At 38.1% G+C, this 23,398-nt stretch overlaps 1 protein-coding gene across 10 annotated transcripts in view; it reads right to left on the bottom strand.

Annotated features, from left to right (window-relative positions):
* NARS2 (asparaginyl-tRNA synthetase 2, mitochondrial) overlaps positions 1-23,398 on the bottom strand; it is a 137,909-nt gene that overhangs the window by 91,126 nt on the left and 23,385 nt on the right. For 4 of the 10 annotated variants that reach the window (XR_012076495.1, XM_015247453.3, XM_072969105.1 and 1 more), the window contains exons 1-5: positions 16,758-17,259; positions 13,587-13,696; positions 13,100-13,220; positions 10,806-10,946; positions 5,367-5,447 (exon numbers count right to left, since the gene is read on the bottom strand). Coding sequence is in view for 9 of the 10 variants with exons in the window: in XM_015247453.3 (XP_015102939.2) it covers positions 5,367-5,447; positions 10,806-10,946; positions 13,100-13,220; positions 13,587-13,696; positions 16,758-16,898 (594 nt within the window). In the remaining variant the exon portion in view is untranslated. Of the gene's footprint in view, positions 1-5,366; positions 5,448-10,805; positions 10,947-13,099; positions 13,221-13,586; positions 13,713-16,757; positions 17,266-23,398 lie in introns of those variants that run through there. The other 6 variants (XM_072969108.1, XM_072969110.1, XM_072969109.1 and 3 more) reach the window with 5 other exon arrangements.

Genomic DNA, 23,398 nt, shown 5'->3' with positions numbered 1-23,398 from the left:
TTAGACTTGGATTCTTATGCCCCATATCATGGGGTATGGGGGTCCATGCTAACAGAGGCAAGCCAAGGAGACCTGAGGCTGCAGACAGCCACTCAACTGGGCACTCAGCCCCTAAATTGAGATATCACTTAGAAGTATCCATTGATTCTGCTGTCAGACAAGGGCCCTTGTTCAAAGATTTTCTCTAGGGGTAGAAGTAGCCATAAATCAGACTTTCAAATCTCTCCCCAAAGGAACTGGCTTCACTTGCAACAGAGTGTACAGAAGTTCACATTTAAGGGTGCTCTTAAAAACAGTGTTTTTGATGAAAGGCCACTGGGAGGAGACTGACAGATTCATTGGAGATAAACAGCTAAACTGTAGATCTGCCAGTTTGCTGGAGAGAAATGGAAAGAGACAGCTGGGAAGAGATCTTCTGGGGCTAGAGTAAATTTCAAACACCGACCATGGGAAGTGTATGGTGAAAGGAGCCTGAGTTTGATTGGATTAGTCTGTAAAGCGATGATGCCCCTGAACATTTTTTGAAAACAACAGAGCCAGGAGCTGCAATTGGTGGAGTTTAAGAGCTGGATGTGGTCTAGGAAATGAACAGCCTAAGAGAGCACTGCCAGAATCAATGCCATCTCTGGGCGACTGTGGGCGCCAAGGCTGTGCCCCTGAGGCACAGTACCCAGAGGCTTCACACTGCTGATGCAGAGAGGGAAAGACAGATCTGTATTTAGAATAGATAAAGAACTCCTATAATTCAACAACAAAAAGACAAGTAAGCCAATTAAAAAATGGGCTTAGGGCTGAAATAGACACTTCTCCATAGAAGATGCACAAGTGGTCAACAGGCACACAAAAAGATGTTCAACACTCTTAGTCATTAGGGAATAGCAAACCAAAGCCACAAGATACCACTTCACATCATTAAGATGACTGTAATCAAAGAAGCTGAAAATAGCAAGAATTGGTGACAGTGTGGTAAACCTGGAACCCTCATACATCACTGATGGGAATATAACAAAGTGCAGCCACTGTGGAAAATAATCTGGCAGTTTCTCAGTAACTTAAATATAGAACCTCACATGACCCAGCAATTCCACTCCTAAATATATACTCAAAAGAACTGAAAACAGGTGTTCAAACCAAAACCTGTACCCGAATGTTCACATTATTACTCATGATGGCCAAAGGTGGAAACAACCCAATGTCTGTCAGAGAGTAAATGGCTAGAGAAAATATGGTGTATCTATACAATGGAATATTATTCAGAAATGAAACAAATGAAATTCTGATACATGCTAACAGAAGCCAGACACAAAAGGCCATATACTTTATGATTTATAAGACATATCCAGAACAGGGAAATCCACAGAGACATAAAGTAGATTACAGATCACTAGCGGCTGAGGGTGAAGGGAACAGGGAATTTTGCTACACAGTTCCTGCTGGGGTGCTGGAAAATTTTGGAAACAGTAATGACGATTGTACAACACTGTGAATATGATGGTATTGAACAGTGCATTAAAAATGGTTACTCTGATAAATTTTAATGTTTTATATATATAGGTCCACAATAATAAGAAAGCAAGCCAATCCAATGCCAAACTTCAATACATAGTATTAGACTCAGTATAAGAATCCCCACAATATGAGATTCAGATACAAAAAATTACAAATCTTCTTCGGTTCCATTTAACAGGATTTCAGTTCATTCTTCACTTTAAAGTATTTAAATGTACAGATTCTAGACTTAAATAATATTCCCATTACATGAAGTATTACTCCCAGATTTTCTCAGCCTAATTTAACCTCATAGTGTGTGATCATTTATCTGCCATACTTTGACATAGCAGAATTGTAATTAAAAGCTTAAATGTGAATTATATATTAACATATAAACTGTAAACATTCAAAAGCAAAAAGCAAACCCGCAATGAAATACCACTTCATACCCTTTGGTATGGCTAAAATAAAAAAAAAGACAGGCAATAATAAATGTTGGCAATAATGGAGAGAAACTGGAACCTTCACACATTGCTGGTGGGAATGTAAAGTGGTGCAGCCACTTTCCTTTGGTGGTTTTTCAAAATATTAAACATAGGGCTCATGTGATTCAGCAATTTCACCCAAGAGAAATGATATCATATGCTCACCCAAATGTTTTCATAAATGTTCACAGCACTACCATCATTCATTATAGACCAAGGATAGAAATAATCAAAATATCCATCAACTGCTAAATGAATAAAGAAAATGCTGGACATGTGCACAATAGAATACTAGCAGGATATAAAAAGAATGAAGTACTGATACATGCTACAATATGTATGAACCTCAAAAACTTTGTGCTAAATGAAAGAAGCTAGACACAAAAGGCCATGTGTTATATGACTGCATTGATGTGAAATGCTCCAGATGAGGCAGATCAATAGAGAGCAGTTTAGTGGTTGCCTAGAGCTAGGGGTGGGACCGGGAAGGGACTGTTTAAGAGTATTGGGTTTCATTTTCGGGTGATGTAATGCTCTAAAATTAGACTCTGGTGATGGCTGCACAACTCTGTGACTATACTAAACACCTCTGAAATGTAAGTGAGTGATTTTTTTGGTATGTAATACATATCTCGAAAAAGCTTTTTAAAAACCTGCTCCATTCCCTCATTTCTATGCTAGCCAACTTTATTTCCTATGATTCGCAGATATGAATCTTCTAATCTGTCCATCCAGAGTCCAGTGAAAACCCCACCCTCATTTCAATTGCCTGACTCTGCTCACATTGTTTCCGTACCTGGAATCCTCTCCCCAGGGTAGTTAAGTCACATATTCATTTGGAAGATGTTTCTGACCAAGTCAGTCCTCACTGACAATTATTCTTTAGATTTGATACCACTTATGATGAGTAACTCTATAACCTCAAATACATACATAAAGCAGTTTCACCTTACTTCCTATCAACATCTAGTTTTTGCCATAGTTACTTGCCTTTAATCTCTTTTCTCAGAGACAAAATGGTTACTCCAGAATTGTAAAGCTCAAACATAACTATAGGAACTCAGCTAGGGCTTTAAGATAAAGAGGACAAAGTATACAACCAAGGAATATTGCAGGATAAATAACATCATGAGTGAATGAAAAGCACGCTCCTTCCTCTATCAAGCCTGGCTAACTCACCAGCTTCACTGGCCAGAACCTTGACTGCATCTTTATATCTCCCTTAACATTCAGCACAGAATCTTGAACACAGATGGTAACAAAAGTCTGCTGAATAACAAATGAATTCTTCGAATGCAACTTCCTACATGTGTATTCAGTAGTCCCCAAACCTAAACAAATATCCAAAATCTTAAAGCAGGAAGTGGACATGAGAAAAAAACTAAAACGATGGGACATCCATTCACTTCTCAACAGTGTATTATGCGTTTTTACTTTGCATTTCAAGGTGGCATCTTACTCCTGCCCTCAAACCTGAGTATGTACCAGGCATCCTTATCTTTAAATAGTTACTGACACTTCATTGTTGTCAGAGCGAAAAAGAGCACTATTAAGAGAAGCAAGAATTTAGATATGACACTTCACTTCCTCTTTGCTTCACCCTAACAGTGGGGTGCCAAGACAAACCCCTATGACTCTACTGCAGTCAGGAAGAAATCAACACCATGAAGCTTGAAAGTACAGTGATGTGTGAAGTGGAAATAAGGATAGAGGGTTGGCAGGGACAGTAGACAAGTCTTAGGAGCTGAATTTCTGAAAGCAACAAAGACAGCAGGTCATAGCACAAAAACCACAGACTGCTGAAACCTGATTCAGACCCTGACTGTAGGAGCCTAGGATCAACGAATTTAAGAGCCTCTCTTTCTGACACTCCGAATAGACAAGACTAATTCCACTACATAAAATTCCTGAACCTGGCCCTGAAATACTACGAACATAGAACACTTTTCTTTTGTTTAGCTTCAGAAATACATTTTCCCCCTTTCTATGCATTTATACTTACCTGGTAATTTGCCTAAATTGGTTAGAGGCCAAAATACACATACTGTAATCATTCAGACTTGCTTAGGGGATTTCTCTGAAGCAAAGTAGTTAGCTCCAAATTTATCATTAAGTTTGTAATAACAGATTTTTTTTCACTTGTTTAATTTGGATCTCTTTAATAATTCTCTTCATATTTGTAAAAACGCCTTTAAATTATACCTTTCCTTCCATATCATTTACTTTTTAATATTCAGTGGTTTAGATTAAGGGATCATGAAATGTATTTAAGGTGGGTAATTCCTCTTTACTTCAATATTCAGAAGATTATTCAGATGCAAAGAGGAAACAAACAACATAAATGCCTAGAAGAAAATGTACAATTTAAATACCTAATTTACATAGGTATTTATTACTTGCTGTCTTCTTTGAACTCATGTATATATAGATAACACTCCCGCTTTAAATGTTCAACAGAATATTTTTATTCTGCTTTTTTGCACAAGGGTAACTACCATCAAGATTTCAAGTTATATGTGATTATCATTTTGAATAATGACTTTGACCCATCAGGACAACTTCTCCCAGTGAATATTTCGCTCAGTAATATGAAGAGAAACATCATCACCAGGAGTGAGAACATACTGAACCAGAGAGAGCAGTTCATACAATTCTTGTCATTTGATGGAATCACCCAAATATATGAACAAGAATCTTGACTTCTTAGCGACACAGAAATCAGTGAATGAATGAAATACCAAAAGCACCACTCATCAACATACATTTGTCTTTGTAATTATTATACCACTGGGCAATGATTTTAAACAGGCTATCAAATTGGTAAATGAGAGGGTTTCAATTGCCTCCAAGTAAGAAAAACTGGTTAACTTTTAAATCACCTGCAACAAGAGCAGGCTGACAATGGCTGGCCCATACTAGGAACTCAAAAAATAATTGAAGAATTAAAATAAAAGCCTTCATGAAATGATTTATAAAGATTCTGAAAAAGAAAAAATTCACATGTATACTTCTCTATTTTAGCTTATCTCTTAAAATAAGATTTACACCCAGAAATATTAACTGAGGGTTGAATCTACACAAAAGGTATCTTAGAATTTTTATTATTTCTTCAAATTTCTCTAGTTCATCAATTCACAGTTATATAAAGAAGGCAAATAGAGTATTAAATTAAAAATCCACTCCTTTCAGTCACAATGTATGTAATACAACTGGTTGGACAGGAAATCAAAGATCTGTGAATTTTCTATGCATGTTTTTCAAAGATTACTATCAAAAAAAGGTCAGGTTCTGATCATGGTCTATCTACATAACTCTCACTCAATTTAAAGTACACCCTCAAATGAAAAATATGAGAGCAACATACCCCCCAAGATGGGAAGCACAACTTACTTCGACCTGAAAAAGTTCTCCAGCCCCCTCACAGTCATTGGATGTGATGATTGGAGTATGAATATGCACAAAGCCATTGTCCTGGAAGAGAAAGAGAAACCACTTTTCTCAGTATATGGAATGGAACAGTTCCAAGAACATACACCTTATTCTACATTAAAACAGCCCTAAGAGAAGGCCATATCTAATTCCTCCCTAACTCCCAAATAAAACTATCGAAATATCAAGTTGAGAGTTTACTATGCACAAAGAATTTTAAATCAGAAAATGACTTAAGCAATATCTAGTCCAATCTCCTTACTTCAAAGACAAGGAAATTGAGGCCCAGAGAGATTTAATGAGAGGCCAAAGTCACACAACTAGTCAATGGCAGAGCCAGGACTGGAACCTAGGAGCTCAGGGTCTCTCTGTGGTGCCATTTCTTCTTCCCACTTCTCCATGATACTGGTAATGATTTCACACACGCACTCACACATGCACACACACACACACACTCACTCACTCAAGGCTACGGCATAATAGTGCTGCTCACATTGCTAAGAGGATGCAAAGTGATCAATATGAAGTTCAGTTATTTTGAAATGAGACCCTCAATTGTAACAAGCCACCAAAAAGAAGATAAATTAAGGATGACAAACAGGGACTGAAGAAACAAACAGCAAAAAAGGCAGAAACGATTTTTGGGAAGTCTGTCATTAAAATGATGGCACAGTGCACTACACATGGCACAGGCTGTGCACTTTCTCTGCCTGAAGGAAGATTCTGAGCAGCATATCCGTCCATTAATAAGGCATCTAACTGCTATTCTTCTGCTCCAAAGTCTGAGACTATTTCCATTAGTGAACCACAAATGCTGTTGCTACTAAAAGTGAAATAACCCAGCAACATCAAGGTTATGCTTCTTTCATTTTGACTATGGATGCAGGCAAAAGGTTACAGGGTGGGGGTGCAGGCAGCTAAAGTGATCTTAAACACTGCAAAGGCAGAACAGGGCATGTTCAATGCAAACATTCTGGCCCTGAAATCAGTACAGTACATTCATATATACACATCTAATCTCTGCTAAATTCTGCCATCACTGGTGATATATAAAATATCTCAGTGCGTTACCAGGGTCCTCCCAAATCTGCCCATTCCTTCCTAAAAAGGTTGAATTCAAGTATTCTGGCTACGATACAAAGTATCCAGCCAACAATTTGCCTTATGATGCAGACTGATTAAATATTCAAGTTATAAATTAGGAGTCTCAGAAAGTATTCAAATATGTACTTAATCTGGGAACAACATGCCTGAGAGGTGCTGCACAGAGCACATTACAGAGAATAAATGAAACAGAATCAGTAACACTACTGCATAAAACTTCTATCTCCTAGGAGCCAAGAATTATGGACATGAATCATTTATTCCACATGAATGCAGGCAACTATGAGCATAAGTGCAGTAAACAAAGAAAGGAAGTGAAAAATCCAAAGGAAATGAGGGTGGTGAGAGGGAGGGGAAGAGGGAGGAGAAAATTTAACGGCTGAATATAATTGCCAAAGTTAGAACTGGTCAACTGCCACAAGAAACAACACCGTAAATCTTGTGAAAATAACTGTATGGGATCTTTTTTAAAAAATCACTCAAGCAGTGAGAATTATTCTTAATATTCAAATAATGCTAAACCTTTCAAAAGGTGTCACCTGCTTTTTAAGCCTTACCACTGTGAGCAAGGCTTATCATATCAAAATCCATGACATTACCACCAAAAAAAGCTACAAAGGAGAGGGTATAAAGGAAGAATAACAAAGAGATGAGAACAAAGTCCCAAAAAGAGAACGTAGACAGGGAAATAGATTTTTTAAAAAATAGCAAGGCATGGAAGAGTACTATCACCGGCTACCTTCAGCAGGATGCCAGCGTCAGCACTTATCCCATCCCACAAAGGGGCTTCTAAAGAGAGATAAGAGGGCCAGAGAAGGGGCCAAAAATACTGGCCCAGTTATTCAGAGTCTACCTACTGCCTCTAAATATCTAAATATTTTGATAGATACATATTTGTATGACTAGATATTTGTAAGGCCCTTAGTATTTGAAAATTACAAAACTCACGTACTAAGGCCCATACACATCAAAGACTCATGGACTATATTTTTCTTTGACACACACAAAACAAGAATCACTATTTAATCACACTCAACAAAAAACAGAATATGACAGCAATTGCTTGCCTGCAGCACATCACTGGCAATGAAAAGTGATAGCAAGAGGAGACCAAAAAAAAGAAACAAAACAAAACCACAAAAAACAAAAACCTGTAAGAAGCAATCACAAGAACTCAAAGACACAGCAGTCTAAATCATTCAGCAGAGGGCCAAAGAACACTCCCCACCGTGACAGGCTTTGAAGGCAGCACTATACTGAGGACGGAATAACCTGACACTCAGAGGAAGAACCTCAACCCACCAAGAAAGGGCAAACTCTGTTCTACTGGTTCACTTCAGGAAGCCAGGTAACTATGTGATACATTTTAGGATAATTTCCACTAGAAATTAGAAAACATTGGCGCTTAAAAAGATAATCCTATTGTTTGAGAAATTCAGTTCTTGTAAATAACCTACTCCTTGAGAGTTCTATATAGCCAGGTTTTGTACTCAGCAAATGTGTTAATTTTATGAGGAAAGCAAGTTATACAGTAAACATTTTTGATACTCAAACCAAAAAACCCCAGATCCTTAAAGTATCCTAACTAAAAGGTACTGCTCAAGTTTCTATTTTCCCCCTACATTTCTAGGTGTGAAATTCCTGAAAACTTTACATTTTAAGTCTTAACATCTTTTAGGGAGTCTAAAGCAACAAATCATGAAACAGTACCAAACACAGGATAATATGTAACTATTATTTAATATGTCCTATAGTACTCTCATGATTTCTTTACACAATTCAATCCTGTCACACACATAAGTGTGTAACATCTTAGAAGGAGGTATCAGGATTCTATTGTCCAGGTCTTTACAATTAAAAAATGAATTTATAGCACTAAAAACTACCTACCTTTATATCTGTCACCAACAGGGCTAAAATTAATTATTTTCAAACATTTAAAATGTTTTTTAAATTTTAATTTATTTAGCTTTGAGTTCAGATTTTTCTAGTTTCTTATTTTTAAACTGTTTACATGTTTCTAAAAGCTTCAAGTAATAAAAAAATGTAGTTAGGTAAAGCCCACTTGTTAATGGGTTGCCAATACCACCACCTAGTGGCCAGAAATCCATAAAACTTCCAGAATTCAAGCAGGTCCACTGACTTTATCTGCTGTTAAAGTCACTTGGGGGAAAATATTTTTACATCTGAAAAAATGTCTCATTTGTGTGGTTCAAGTACCTGAAAAGCCATATGGAATTTGCATAAGAAGGTTTATGAGAGTATATATAAATCCACCCTTTCAAACTATAATGGGATGACATTGTATAATGAGATTTAGTTTCATTGTTTTACTCATATGTTTTAAAGCCAGGATGTTCTTCAGCTGTCACACCAGAAATTACCTCTTAAGGAGCTTTTCAAAGAGCAAGAACTTTCATGTTATGCTACAGCAGGGCTGGGACTGCGTGAATTTGGATGCCGTCCAAGGGATGGGTATGCTGTCAGGCAGTCTTTGTAAACGAGCTGGTTCTGGTGAAGTGGCTTAGGAAGAGTTCCAAAACCACATGGAATAACACTGAACTTTATCTACTGGATCATTCTTGTATTTGGGGTCCTCTCATCCACACAGGAGGAGGGTCCTTTCAACTCATCAACTTACCAACTACATTCTACTGTTGCTTTCCTGGGTTGGGGGAAATAGCTGAAAAGCAAAGCTAAATGAGACAAAATGCCCTTAGTCATTAGATCAATCTACTGACAAACACCAGTAACTCTTTAAAATTAGGGCTTCCTATATATAAAATGTCCAGACCATGAGAAAGAAACAGGAACTATATTTATCCTCCCATCTGAAACAACAAAAACAAAAAACCCCACAAGCAAACCACATGAAACAATGGTTTTCAAGACATGATATCAGACAACAAAGAAGAGCGACCCCTGAGAGACAGGAAACAAACACAGTGAACCCTACCAGCAGCCCAGCTGACTGCAGTCAGATATTCCAGGCCACAGTAGGAAGAGGGGAGAAATAAAGTGGAGCCAAGCAGACCTCCTAAGTCTAGGAGACAGAACTGGGAGTCTAAGGAGACCAAAATGGCTAGAATTCACAGGACAGAACACCAGAGAGGAGAGCGTTGTGCAGAGAACTCCAGAGAGGTGTAGAGGGTCACCCTGCAGTACTAGGTGGAAGAATGATCCGCACATGCATGTAAGGAAACTATCCAAGGCCAGGAAAAGAATCATCCAAAACGATTAGAGGAAACAGTGCCTGGTGCTCACATGTGGCTTGAAACAATGCCTGTTCCCACGAGCCAGACTGAAAGATGGTGTAATTCACAAGGCACTAGGTAAACTACTCAGGAAGGCTTTGTTTCAGTAGTGAGGAATAATCAGACCTAGACTGAGCACTGCTCCAGGTTTACTTGACAAGTCATAAAAAGCAAGACCCTTCAAGTAACCCTGCTACATACCAAAATAAAGCTTAAGAAGCTTTATAAATACCTGGCACCAAACAAGGTAAAATTCACAAGGTCTGGCTTCTAATCAAAGATTAGCAGGTATGTGAAGAGGCAGGAAAACACAATCCATAAGGAGACTAATTAATCAATGAAAACTGACTTATAACTGATGGACATATTAGAAGAAAAGGGCATAAAAAGTTATTAAATAGCTATGAAAACTGTAAACACTTTTAACTAAAGCTGTATTATGTATGCTCAAAGAGTTAAGCAGAGACATGGAAAACATTAAAAAAAAAAAAAGCCCAAATCAAATACTTAGATATGAAACCTGCAGTGTGTGGGATGAAAAATGCACTGGACAGGAATAACAACAAATTAGCATTGTAGAAGAAAAGATCAGTAAGCTTGAAGACAGCAAGAAACTATCCAAAAGAAACACACAGGAAAAAGAAGATTTTTTTAAAAAGAAAACATCAGTGGGGATATTGTCAAGCAGCCTAATGTACGGGTAATTTCTGAAGTCCTCAAAGGAGACAAGTGACATAAAAAATATTTGAGGAAATAATGACTGAAAAACTTGATGAAAATTAGGACTCACAGATCCAAGAAATGCAGTGAACTCCAAACACAAGGTACATAAAGAAGACTGCACCAAGGCACATCTTAATCAAACTGCTTAAAACCAGGGATAAAGAGAAAATTTTAAGTAAGCTAAAAAACGAGTACCACACAAAAAGGGGTGCTTCGGATAAACAACCAGCGGAACACTGGTTCTTTCAGGATAATACTCCAGCGTTACAGTTATTTAACTTCCTCATAAGCAAGAACACCTAGAAGCTAAGCTTCTTACCTTAAAGAAAGAATGGATAGCAGCTGTGGCTTCGCTGCGAACTCTCAGAATAGAACCCAGAACATTCGTCCTACACCTAAGGTGAGGATATTGTCTCAGATACTCCAGAGGATGCCTCTCTTTGTATTTTAAAGGGAAATCCTGCCAATGAAAGGAAAAATAAGTTAGAAGCTACAAAGATACTGTTTTATCAAATCAGTTTCCAGGGCATTTGTTAAACAGTAGTGAGTGCTTTAGAATAAAATTAAGATGCTTTCCTTATTTCTTAATATAACTGAATATGGTCCACATTAATTCTAACAAGTCAGTTAAACGGTGGGGTGGAATCAGAGAGACGCACATTTGAATCCAGCTCTACTACTTACTAGCTTTGGAACCTTGGGCAAAGTTACTTAATACCACTGAGGCTAACTTGTTATCAAATGTTTATCAGTTAGCCATCAATCACTACTTACAAATAGAGAGATTAGGATATAATTATGTAAAATAATTCACTGGCTCACAGTTTAGAATACTGTAGACGTTACAGATTATGTTTTCTATGGCTATATACACACAGCTGGTGCTCAATTTTAAAATCAGTCAAATGTCCTGGAAGCCCACAAACATTCATAATCAATTAGCGTTATTTATCACTGTTCATCAACACGTACTCTGTCTCAGAACATGAGGGAGGGTCAAAAGCTTTCTGTCATCTGGAAGAGCAGTGTATATTCATAAAAATTGTAAAGGAAATTGCGATTCTACCTGAAAAATTTCCACCGTGCCTACACTCATTTTACAAGATTGAGAAGACAGGAACAAACTTTCAGACCAAAATCAAAGTGTCAATAAAAAACATAACAGGGAACCTAAGTAAAAGAGCTACTGTGGTAGCCTGTTTTAGAGTTAGCTATTCTTTTCAGGGCTTGTGCACATACTAATTAATATCATGTAGGAATGAGCCCCATACCTACTGAAGTGTCAATATGACCACATTAATAGGAATACAAGGACTGCTAGGAGGTTCAGAACTCCCTAATGTCTGAATACTTAAAAATGACACTGAAATGAGAGGGGACAGTAGGGGAAAGTATCAATACCCATAGAAACCAAGAGAGAACAATTTAAGAAGAGTAAAACACGTGGTGAGTTTTTAATAATCACGCAACCCTCTAAAAAAGGAAAAATAAAAATGGTTACTATCTCTGTTCCTCTCTGGCTTCCAAATTATTTCCAAAGTCTATTTTTCAGAAATCTTAGAACCTGGTTCCTCATTTTACATGTCAATTAGAATTTCTTAGAAAATTACTCAGAACATTTTAAAAAAAATTGCCTATTTGTTTCTTTTTTCCTTATTTTTAATTTCTTCTAATTATCCAAAAGAATAAAAGTGAATTAAAGAAATGTTGTTCCCCTATATTTCCTCATTTTTTGTTCATTAAATAGATGACGGGAAGTATAGCAAAACCACAGAGGAGTCAAACAGCTAGCACATAAACTTCATCTGTGCCACTAATCAGCAGTAGGACCTTATGCAAGTCATTTCACCTGGCTGGGCCTCATTCTCTCCAATTTAAGAAGCTGGATTGATAATCTATGACTTTATTTCCTCTGACCTCTTTATCAGGCTATAAATGAAAAGCAACTAACAGAAGACTCTTGCAAGAACAGGTATAAACATGTCTTAGAGTAGAATTTCTTATCTTTGTTCAGCTGAAGCGTTGTAACACTCCAGCACAGGCCAATAAAATTTTCTGTGATAAATGGAAATGTCTGTATCTGTGCTATACAGTACAGTAGTCACCACTGGATAGTAGGGACTACTGAGCACCTGAAATGTGGCTAATGCCACTGAAGAACTGACTTTTTAATTTAATTTTAACTGATTAATTATTAAACTGCCACAGGTGGCTAATGGCTGCTGCACAGGACAATATACTTGTATATCACATGAAAGTCATTTCAAGGCAGAGCTTTCCTAAGAATGTGGTCTTCCCTAGTATGTCTTTGTCATTGCAGCTGACTAGGCATAGTTGTAAAAGAAGCAAATTTCAACAGTGACAGGCACTGCAGAGATGCATCAGAGATGCACAGAATAACATTACTTAGCTCTCACTCCTGGGACTCAGCCACCTACATAAATACTTTTTGCTGCTCTCTCCATATTCCTCAGGTCTACAACCTGTTTCAATTGTCCGGGAAGTCACAATCCAAATATTTTAAGTGCCACCTTCCCAATAGTTACACGTAAAACATTGCTAGTGTTTTACATTAAGTTTTAACAGCCTCCATTAAAGTGTCACAAAACATACCTTGGCATCACAATTTCCAACAACTTCAATTTTTTCTGCCTTCAGTTCCACATTTTGCCTTTTGGATGGACTTTTTACCAGCTGCCCTTGAACTTCCACAGAACTCCCAAAAGCCAATTCTCTATAGTAACAAAAAAAATAGCATAAACAAGACATTACATGTAACCTTCCTCTTAATACAAACCTTGCTATCAGAACATTAAAATATTTAATGACAGACATTTTTAATTTTAATTGGGTTAAGAGCTGCATGCAGTTAAGAGACAAGCAAAGGATAGGTGGGGCATACTGTCATGTGAATGTGTTAGATAGAAAAAGATCTTGATTCCAAGTATCTGGACTTGAGCCTCAAAGCTATGAAAAGCGATTAGTTTAGAAAGATCACTGAGTAGGCAATGTGAAACTTGGATTAGGGAAATGGGAAGTAGAGGAGATTAAAAAAAAAAATCAAAGGACTTAAAAAAAACCCACACACACACACACACACCTACTGTCAAAGCTTGAATCTGCTACAACCTGAAGGCTTTCCAAAGATGTCCCATCATTCACATGCAGGAACAAGACTTCCTTCTGGGATCGGACTGAACGAATCCATCCCTAACGAGAAATATATCTAAACATGAGTTTAAAACACGTCAACATTTTACATTTTCATTACACGTACACATAGAAGACTAACTGGAAAAACAAAAAAAGTTCTCATAATCCTGCCTTAACAAATCAACTGCTTTTAGTTCACCCATATGCATATATAATTTTATACGGTCCTTATCACAATGAAATACAGCTTTGGCATTCCACCTTTTTTTTTGTTGTTTTGTTAATAAAGCTCATCATTCTGAATCGATACCCCAAACCCCATTAGGTTGATGAGCCTAATTCACATAACCAATCCCCGCCAACAGTCCAAGTTTTCATCCTGCCCCTGCCCTTCTCCCCTACCATCACACATAACAGGGCAAATATGTTGGTTCCTTTCTTCTTTTATACCAAATTCCCAGAAAAGAGATTATATAGTTCTAGACAAGAAATATCTTTAGAGATTTTTTTTCCACAAAGTACCATACCAAAAGAGTTCTCAAGAAACTTCTCATTGTGAACAATATTAAATAGCACGTAAACTTTCAAAGATACTCTGAATTTAAATGACAGGTATGAGTACAAATGAGATGTCTTCAAAGTAGACCAGTAACACTAAAAACAGCTCTCTCACAGATCACATCCAACTTAAACTAGCACAGAAGTTAAGAGAGAACATTCTTCTAACAGACTCAACAACTGTGAAAAACATGGTGTCTGGTCAACCATCAAACACGCCTGGGAGAAATGAGATGATGCTTCCTACTAAGAAAAACTTAATTGACCCTTACTTTCTTTGTATCCCCACCACATCCTACAGACACTGTTATTGAAGCCCTCCTATGACTTATTTGCATGTCCATAATATTTTGAGGGTTTGGGAACCATGCTTTTACTTTTAGTTGCTTTGAAGGCTATTGTCAGGCACATAGAGATAATCCATAAGTGTTTGCAATGGAAGAATATCTACCATGTACTGAACATCTATGTGACAAGCATTTTACTAACTTCTTCATATACTGTCTCGTCGTCTCCTAACAATGACACGGATTATCGTTATTCCTGTCTTACAAGTGAAGAACTGAGCCTCAGAGGAGGTAAGTAACTTGCCTAAGGTCACACTTCTGGTAAAGGGTAGAGCCTGAACTTGAACCCAAGTCTACCAGGAAGCCTTTGATCTTTCTCCAGGGCTACAATGGATAAAATGCAAACTGCCTCAGCGTTGTGTGCAAGGCCCTTCGTAATCCAGAGCATATCCAATCAGCAGTCACTTCCACAGCACCGCAGTCTTGCTTTTCACTTGTTAGTAAAAGTTAACTTGCATGAGCACTTTAATGTGCTTCTGTCCTAAGCTCTTCATAAGTATTTTTCTACTTAATCCTCATAAGAACTTAATGAAGTAAATATTATCATTTTAGTGATGAAGAAACCTATTTATAGAAGTCAGGATAACCTCGTCAAATACTCAAGGTTTCCAAGCATAGAGCTCAAATCCAAATACAGCTCTTAGTTCAAAGTTCCTGTTCTTGTCAACAAGCTCTTCTGGAATGCTATTTCCACTCTATTCCCAATTCCTCGGCCTGAGGAAACACATCTTCAGGACTCAGCTGAAATGTCACCTCATATAAGAAATCTTCCTTGACCTCTTCACACAATTAAGGACTTCCCGCTCTGTTTTCTAAGTTCTCTATTTAAACCACTAATCCTTATTACACTGTTGTAATTATTTGTCATAGCCATTAAACCAGGGCTGCCCAATAAAAAATAAAATGTGAGAACCACATATGTAATTTGACATTTTTTAGTGGTCATATTAAAAGTAAAGAGTAACAGGTAAAATTAATTTAAATAGTTATTGAACCCATTTTATGCAAAATATTATCAACATGTAATCAATACTAAAAAACACCACTGAGCTTTGTTTTCATTCTTTTTTGTTCTTCAAAATTGGTGTGTATTTTACAATTACAGTACCTCTCAATTCAGACTAGCCACATTTCAAGTGCTCAGGGCCACAAGTGGCAGATAGCTTCTAAATCAGCCTGCACAGAACTAAAAGCAAAGCCTGTAACCTAATAGGTTCTGTTCTTTTCATCTCTGAATCCTCTCTAGACTAGAACACAGAAGGTAGCATCAATGTATGCCGAATTAATGGATTGATGCAAGAAAGGTTTTGATTTGATCACAGAAAGAATATGAAACCAAAGAAGTGCAAAGAGGGAGAAATTGGTCATACTGCTAAAAGGACATGGGAGGACAACAAAAAAAAAACTGCATCAGTGTGTTTCAGCAATCTAATAAGTCAAACCACCTTGCTTGGCCTGCTCCTTTAGGGGGGAATCTTCTATGTGGAGCTGCTGCAAATAGTATTTTTAACAAGAGGAATTACAGCAGCTAACATTTACTGATGGTGGACCATGGTCCTAAATGTTTTGTAACTAATCTTCAGGACTCTGTTGAGATAGGGACTATTATTATCACCAATTTCACAAGAGGAAACAGGTTTACAGCACATAAGTGACATGTCCATAATTAACAAGCTAAGTGACAGACATTTAAACCTACGGAGCTTGATTCCAGAGCTCTTTCACACTGCTACACTCCACTCTTTCTCCTAATTTATTAAACCTAAGTCATACGCCAAGCCCCATTTTAGGCACTGAGGTGCCTACAAGTTGAATAAAAGTTATGGTTTAGTTGAACAAATATTTACTGTTAGCCATGCTTAAATATCAAGACATAAAACACGGTTCCTGCTCTCAAGGAGCTGTACAACTGCGGATATACATAACGAGAGACAAAGGTAAAGGGGGCGTTCATTTTTCTGTATGATTAACAAGTTTACAGGTAACGCCCTGGTATCACGAAAGCAAAGTTCCAGCACTCTGCAAGCATCGGAACGTTCCCCAAAGTGAGGTAATCAAGGAAAGGAGAAAAACGTGGACGTGCACGATTTCCTGCATTTCCTAACTTACCCCTGCTGGTCGTTCTGCCCGACCCGACTACAAGGCAAGCCCAAATGCGGCTATGCCAAGTCAGTCAACGAAAGGACGAATCCACCCACGTCCGATAAACTAACCTGGACCTTAACGCGCTCCCCACTCGCGTTCTGGGCCCTGAGAGCGTCCCGCACGCTCAGCTTGGCTGAAGGTTTGTGCCTCGGGCAGGGAGAGGAGGAGCAGAAGCGCAGGGCTCGGAGCAGGCACCGGGCCCCGAACATCGCACGGCTGCCCCAGGCCCTCCTCGGGACCAGCCCTGATCCCAAACGGGTTGGACCCTGACTGCAGGAATCCTTCTCTTCTCCCCTCTTCGGGCCGCAGCCCTGCCTCAGGCGCTCCAGAGCCGCCCGAAGGCGCCCTTCCCCTTCACGAGCCCCAGCTCTGTCCCTACAGAACCTCTCCTCTGCTTCCCTCTTCCCGAACGGGTGGAACGCAGACAACACATTCGGCGGCAAACTCCAAAAAGAAACCCACGCGCCCTGGACGCCCAGAACACCCTACAGTCCTGCGCTGTTTCTAAACCCACGCCCGGACCCCTAGCCGAAACACGCGCGTCCTCCGCCGCGACGTCAGCACGCCAACGCCAACGCCAACACGCTACGAGGAAGTTGAGAGGGAGCATGCGTACTTGTGACTCCAGTTAAAGACGAGGCGGGGAGGAGGGGGGCGGGGCCAGCAGCTGAGGTGGGCGGAGCTAAGACACTAGGATTGTAGAGATTCGCTTTGAAGGAACTAGGTAACTAACTCACTTGGGGAGAGTTCTGAGAGGCTTCATTAGCTTCCAGGTGATGCTGAGGGATACAAAGTGAAAGGCAAGGAATGACCGATGCAAAAACAAAGTGCCCAGAAGAAGAATCTTAACTGTTGAGAGGATTAGAGAGAGTGTGTAAGTCTTTTGGAGTTCTGAGAACCGAAAAGAAAACAGGACAAAGGCCTGCTTAAATCACAGTTGTGTTGTATCAGATATCTAAACAGACAACTGAATAAAGGGTGATAAGTTCCCTGGCAGAGCCTAAGTATGGGATGCCAAAGACTGTTTGCTGGAGAAGGTAGCGCTTTGACAGGTTAAGAGTGAGTGAAGAGACCTTGAACAGAGGAGTCAGAGAAGGCATGACAGTGTGAAGATGTTGGAGAGAGAGTGGAGGAATGTTCGGTCGGCATTGCCTGCCAGAATCTTCAAGTCTCTCTCTTCCCTTTCTCCAACATAGTTATCTGCATTTGTTCAGCCTGGAAACAATGACCCTTTCATGTATTAGGCCACCTTTTAAATATATCCAGGATGCATCTTCAGAACTGCTGTCTGAGTCGTAGAGAGTGAGGATCCTGACTTCTTTTACCCTCTCACCTTACCTAACCTGTTTAAACCAAAGGGTTAATTATTTTCTGAGCAGAGGACCACTGGTCAGTAGTATGATAAAGGCAAGAGAAACCAGTAGGTGAAACTGAAAATGAGCAATAGTTAATTTAAAATGTACATCACAGAAAGGTGACTACTGCATTTGTGTATCTGGTGCTATATCAGATCATATCATCTTATTTCTTTTTTCAAAGTTGGAATGACACTTCCCCTTTTAGATTCATCATTTCCAGAGAGTAGCCAGGGTGATGTTCCTAAAATGAATATAATACCACGTTGGTAATCATGATGGTTAGTGCCATAGGATCCTTACTATGTGCCAGGATTAATATATTAATATTAATGTATAATCTTAATATATCCTTCACATATTAATTCATTTAATCTTCACAATAGCCCTCTGGAGTAGGGATAGAATCATCATCCCCAGTTTTGAAAGGAGAAACTGAAGCTTAGAGAAGTTTTGTTGTTTGTACCAAGTTACGCTGCCAGTTTGGCACCAGAGTCCATTCTCTTACCCACTTGTAACTCCAGTGATAAAACAACCCTTCAGTTGCTGTCCCTACAACATAAGGAGGACTTGCCTTTTATAGCATGCCTACCAGGCTCTCTATGACCCATGGAGCTCCCTAAAGTGCCCTGATTTGAGGAACAGAAGTGAAATATCCTTACTGTCACCTTTTGATATTGCAGGTGTGTTCACTGAACACTGTCAGCATTACTCGTCAGCTCTGAGGAGGGCTTTAATCAGGCTCAGCGTGACAAGTTTCAGCTAAACTCGCAAAGCTTCAGGGCTTCTAAAAGGTAGGCACATTACGCTGATACCCCACAATGTCATGAGTACCCTGTGTTCAAGGTTTTCATTATGCTTGAATCTACTCATAGAACTGTTAACACCCAAAATTTGACTTCAAAGTCATGACCTCAGAGTACAGAGGAACATAGTACTTGATGCAAAAATTATGGAAACCTTAGGTGTAGAAAAGAAATAGATAAATGTTGTAAAGCATGTAATGGTGACTACAACTTAAATTGAAAAATGGAGAGGTACACGCACAGAACAGAGAAAGTCACATTTTGTAGTTTGGAACTTTCAGAAAAGCAGCTCATCATCTAGAAAGAGAAGCTAACAAGTAAATGACAATTAAAGGAATAAGCACGACAACAGTAGTAGTAACCAACTCAAATTTAGTTTTTGAGATATATCCATGTAGCTCTAGTTCACTCTTAATATTCCATTACATAAATGTACCACAATTTATTCATTCTCATTCTGATAGCTATTTGGGCTGTTTTCAAAGTTTTTCTATTACAAGCAGAGGTGGATTTACCATGAAGCTAATGAAATTTAAGCTCAAAGCCCCTTATTTGCCTGTACATCTTCCCTCTGCCCTCCCTTACCACCCCCCTTTTCCCCAACAGTGCTGGGAGTTGCTGGGAGTTGTAGTGTGAGAGGGGAAGCTATCAGGAAGCACTTATAAAGAAACTCAGAATAAAGACATGGATTTCCAAGGCTCTAGAAGTTTCTTCTCTCATTATAAATATTTAATATTTGTAATTCTGTATTATTATTTTTCTTAAAGAGAATCTCCCAAATTACATAATCTTCAAGTCCCACAGATTTCAATCTGCCCCTGATTACAAAAATGCTGCAAATAAATATGCTGGATACCCATGAGTTTCTCGGGATCATAAGCCTAGGGTATACGCATCTTCAGCATTACTTTACTCCCAGATTGCTCTTCAAATTGTTGATTCCAATTTATATACCCTCCAACAGGCTTCTAAGAGTTCTCAGAGCTCCATACCTTTAATGACATCTGACAAATTCAGACTTTCTAATTTTTAATCAATGTTGGGTAAGAAAGAATAGCTCAGTGTTTAAGAGATTCTATGGTTTTTCCCTCTCTAAATTCCATTTCAATTATAACCCCCCCATCATTTTCAGTGGCATGGTGGAAAAGAGCAGCAGCATGGCAATCAGAAGTCCTGGTTCAAATCTCATCTGTACGCCCCACTAGCTGTGGCATCTTAGGAAGCCAAACATCCTTCACAGAGCAGTGGTGACCAAATCTTGTGAATTTTGTGATAGAGAATGGGTACTGTATCCGAGTGAACACCCTCCATCATTTATGAGTTACTTTAGAGTTAGGGAGTCCCCTAAATTTCATCAGCCAACTTTAACTCCCAAAATAGAAGGCCCAAGAAGAATTCCATCTATTTTGTGTACATTTCTTTTAGGTACAGACATTCAGTGTGCACAAGAAATCACCAACAGGGCTGGCTAGTTTCAAATGTTTGCTGGAACTTTTACATACTGCATGTTTTATAGTCTCCCCTGAAAAATTTAAACAATATTTATTACTATTATTATGAAAACAATATACAAACATGAAAAAAAATCTAGGCAGTAACAAATGGTATAAAATAACAAATAAGAGTCTCTCCAACCACCCTATTTCCATGTACTATCCTCAGTGGTAGCTAATTATCTTTACATGCATTTTCTAGACATAAAAGTATTTGTGTGCATATACATATATGTATGTATACATATCTACATATGCAGTTAAATACAGTCTTTGTTCTGCACTTTTTTGGCTTAATGTATTTTAAAGGTCTTTCCACATAACTAAACATAGAACATCGATATGACTTGTAATGGAAGCATGCTACTGTATTACATCGCTGAACTACAAACTATTTTCCCTACTGTGGATATGTAAATTGTTTTCCATTTTTCTCTCTTGCAGTCTCCACTGAGTGTGTTGTGTATACACTACACACACAGAACGTGTGTATCTGCAGGATAAACTCCTAGGTATAAGCCCAAAAATCTGTTTTAAAAAACATCTTTAATGTCGTTATCAGTGTCCAGTCACTCTTCTTCATTCTCATTTTGAGATTCTGATCTTGCCCACCATGCAACTAACCATACAATTTTTTATATATTTGGCCAAGGCCTTCTGGCAATATTAGAAAATAAGTTTCTCTAATGCCCTGTGACCACACTGCAGATAAAAGAAAACATACTTTTCCCAGGGGTGCCCAATTTTATCACTCTTCAAAATTTAAATTTAGCAGAGATTGGACACAGCCTACCACTAGATGGATTGCTACAAATTCTGATTTTGTACCATTACTTCTGGAGTTTAATACTCGTTAACTGACTGGCTCACTGGTAAGTGGCTCCATTTCCTAAAATGGGTTTGAAAGTAAATTATACCACCCTCTGCAAATAGGTTAATGGGTGAAGCACACCAACTTTTTAATGAGTTTTAAAATTTATTTATGTATTTATTTTACAATGTCATATTTTCATAACTGAAGTATAGCTGACGTACAATATATGTTACAGGTGTACAATATAATCATTCACAATTTTTAAAGATTATACTCCATTTATAGTTATTATAAAATATTGGCCATATTCCCCATGTTGTACAATACATCCTTGCAGCGTATTTTATACCTGACAGTTTGTACTTCTTAATCCTCCACCTCCATCTTGCCCCTCCCTCTTTCCTCTCCCTACTGGTAAACACTAGTTCCTTCTCTGCATTTGTAAGCCTGTTTCTTTTATGTTATATTCACTTGTTTGTCGTATTTTTTAAGATTCCACATGTAAGTGACATCTTACAGTATTTGTCTGTCTCTGTCTGGCTTATTTCACTTAGCATAACGCCCTCCAAGTCCATCCATGCTGCACACCAGAAACTAATATAACATTTAAAATCAACTGTACTTCAGTTAGAAAGCAAACAAACAAACCATTTAAAATATGGGCAGAAGAACTGAACAGACATTTTTCCAAAAGAGGAAATGCAGATGGCCAATAGGAACATGAAAAGTTGCTCAGTGTCACCAATATCAGGGAAATGCAAATCAAAATCACAATAAGACACACACCTATCAGAATGGCCATCAAAAAGAACATAAGTAACAAATGTTGGAAAGGATGTGGAGAAAAGGGAACTCTTGTACACTGCTGGCAGGAATGTAAACTGGCACAGCCACCATGGAAAACAGTAGGGAGGTTTCTCAAAAACCCAAAAACAGAACCACCATATGACCCAGCGATTTTATCCTGGACATGTATCTGAGAAAAACAAAAACATTAATTCAAAAAGATACATACACCCCACTATCAACAGCAACATTATTTATAATTGCCAAGACACGGAAGCATCCCAAATGCACATCAATAGATGATTGGACAAAGAAGATGTAGTTCATACATGCAATGGAACACAACTCATCCACAAAGAAGAAGGATATTTTGCCATTTGTGTCCCTTCATTCACGTTTCTTTTTTTGCACTTCAAAAACCAGAATTTTATAAAAATAAGTATGTCTAATTTTTTTCTCCACTATTCAGCTTTGTTCAATCTTAATATATTGCCATATTTTTTCATATTTTAAAGAAATAAAATATTATAGATATGTTTGGAGTCCTCTTCTATAACCCTTTTCTTTCCCTACTATGAACTGAATTATCTTAAAAATTGCTATTTATTATTCCCGTAAGCGGGTTCTGCCTGCTTTGCAGATGTAGATATACAGACAGATAGACACACACAGAGCAAACATTAAGCAAGAATCTTTTGAAGGTTTTATATAAATGGAGTCATACCACACAGATTTTCTGCCACAATTATTTTTAAGTCCATTTAGGGATTCATGTTTGGTAACCCTTGTTACTCATTATTTAGCATTCCATTGTCAAAATTACCAGTTTAATTATTTATTCACCTACTGATGGACCTTTATGTTTTTCCACTTTTTTTGGATACTACATACAATGTTGCAATGAATATTCTTTTACGTGTCTCCCTGTGAAGTATAGAAATTACTCTCTAGGATATATTCATAAAGGCAGACTTAAAGGATTATAAGGGTTTATACAACTTTAGCTTTTCTACATATACTGCCACAGTATGGTCCACAGTGCTTGTGCCAAAGTCCCCTCTCAGCAGTAGGGTGTGAGGATTCCTGCTGCTCTGTATACTCACCAATACTTGCCAATACTAGGTTCTGTCAGGTTCTTTTTCTGTTGTTTAAATTTTGTTCATTTCGTGGATATGACACTGTATCTCGTATGGTTTTAATTTGCATATTCCTAATTTGTAATTTAGTTGAGCACAGTCTATGGTTATGGTTCATTGGGGGTGCTCTCACTGCATTTCTCATCATATGTTCTGTTGTTTGTCTTCTGATTATTGATCTATAGGAGCTTCTTCTGTGTTCTGAACACTAATCCTTGGTCAGATATAAGTTTCAAATACCTTCTCTCAGTCTGTGACTTATCTTTATGGTGTTTTTATTAGACAGAAGTTCTTAATTTAAATAGAACAAAATATATCA

The sequence above is a fragment of the Vicugna pacos genome, chromosome 10 (assembly GCF_048564905.1).
Source record: "Vicugna pacos chromosome 10, VicPac4, whole genome shotgun sequence".
Lineage (NCBI taxonomy): Eukaryota > Metazoa > Chordata > Mammalia > Artiodactyla > Camelidae > Vicugna > Vicugna pacos.
Note: the sequence above shows the minus strand (reverse complement) of the source record. Positions and strands in the feature narration are given on the sequence as shown.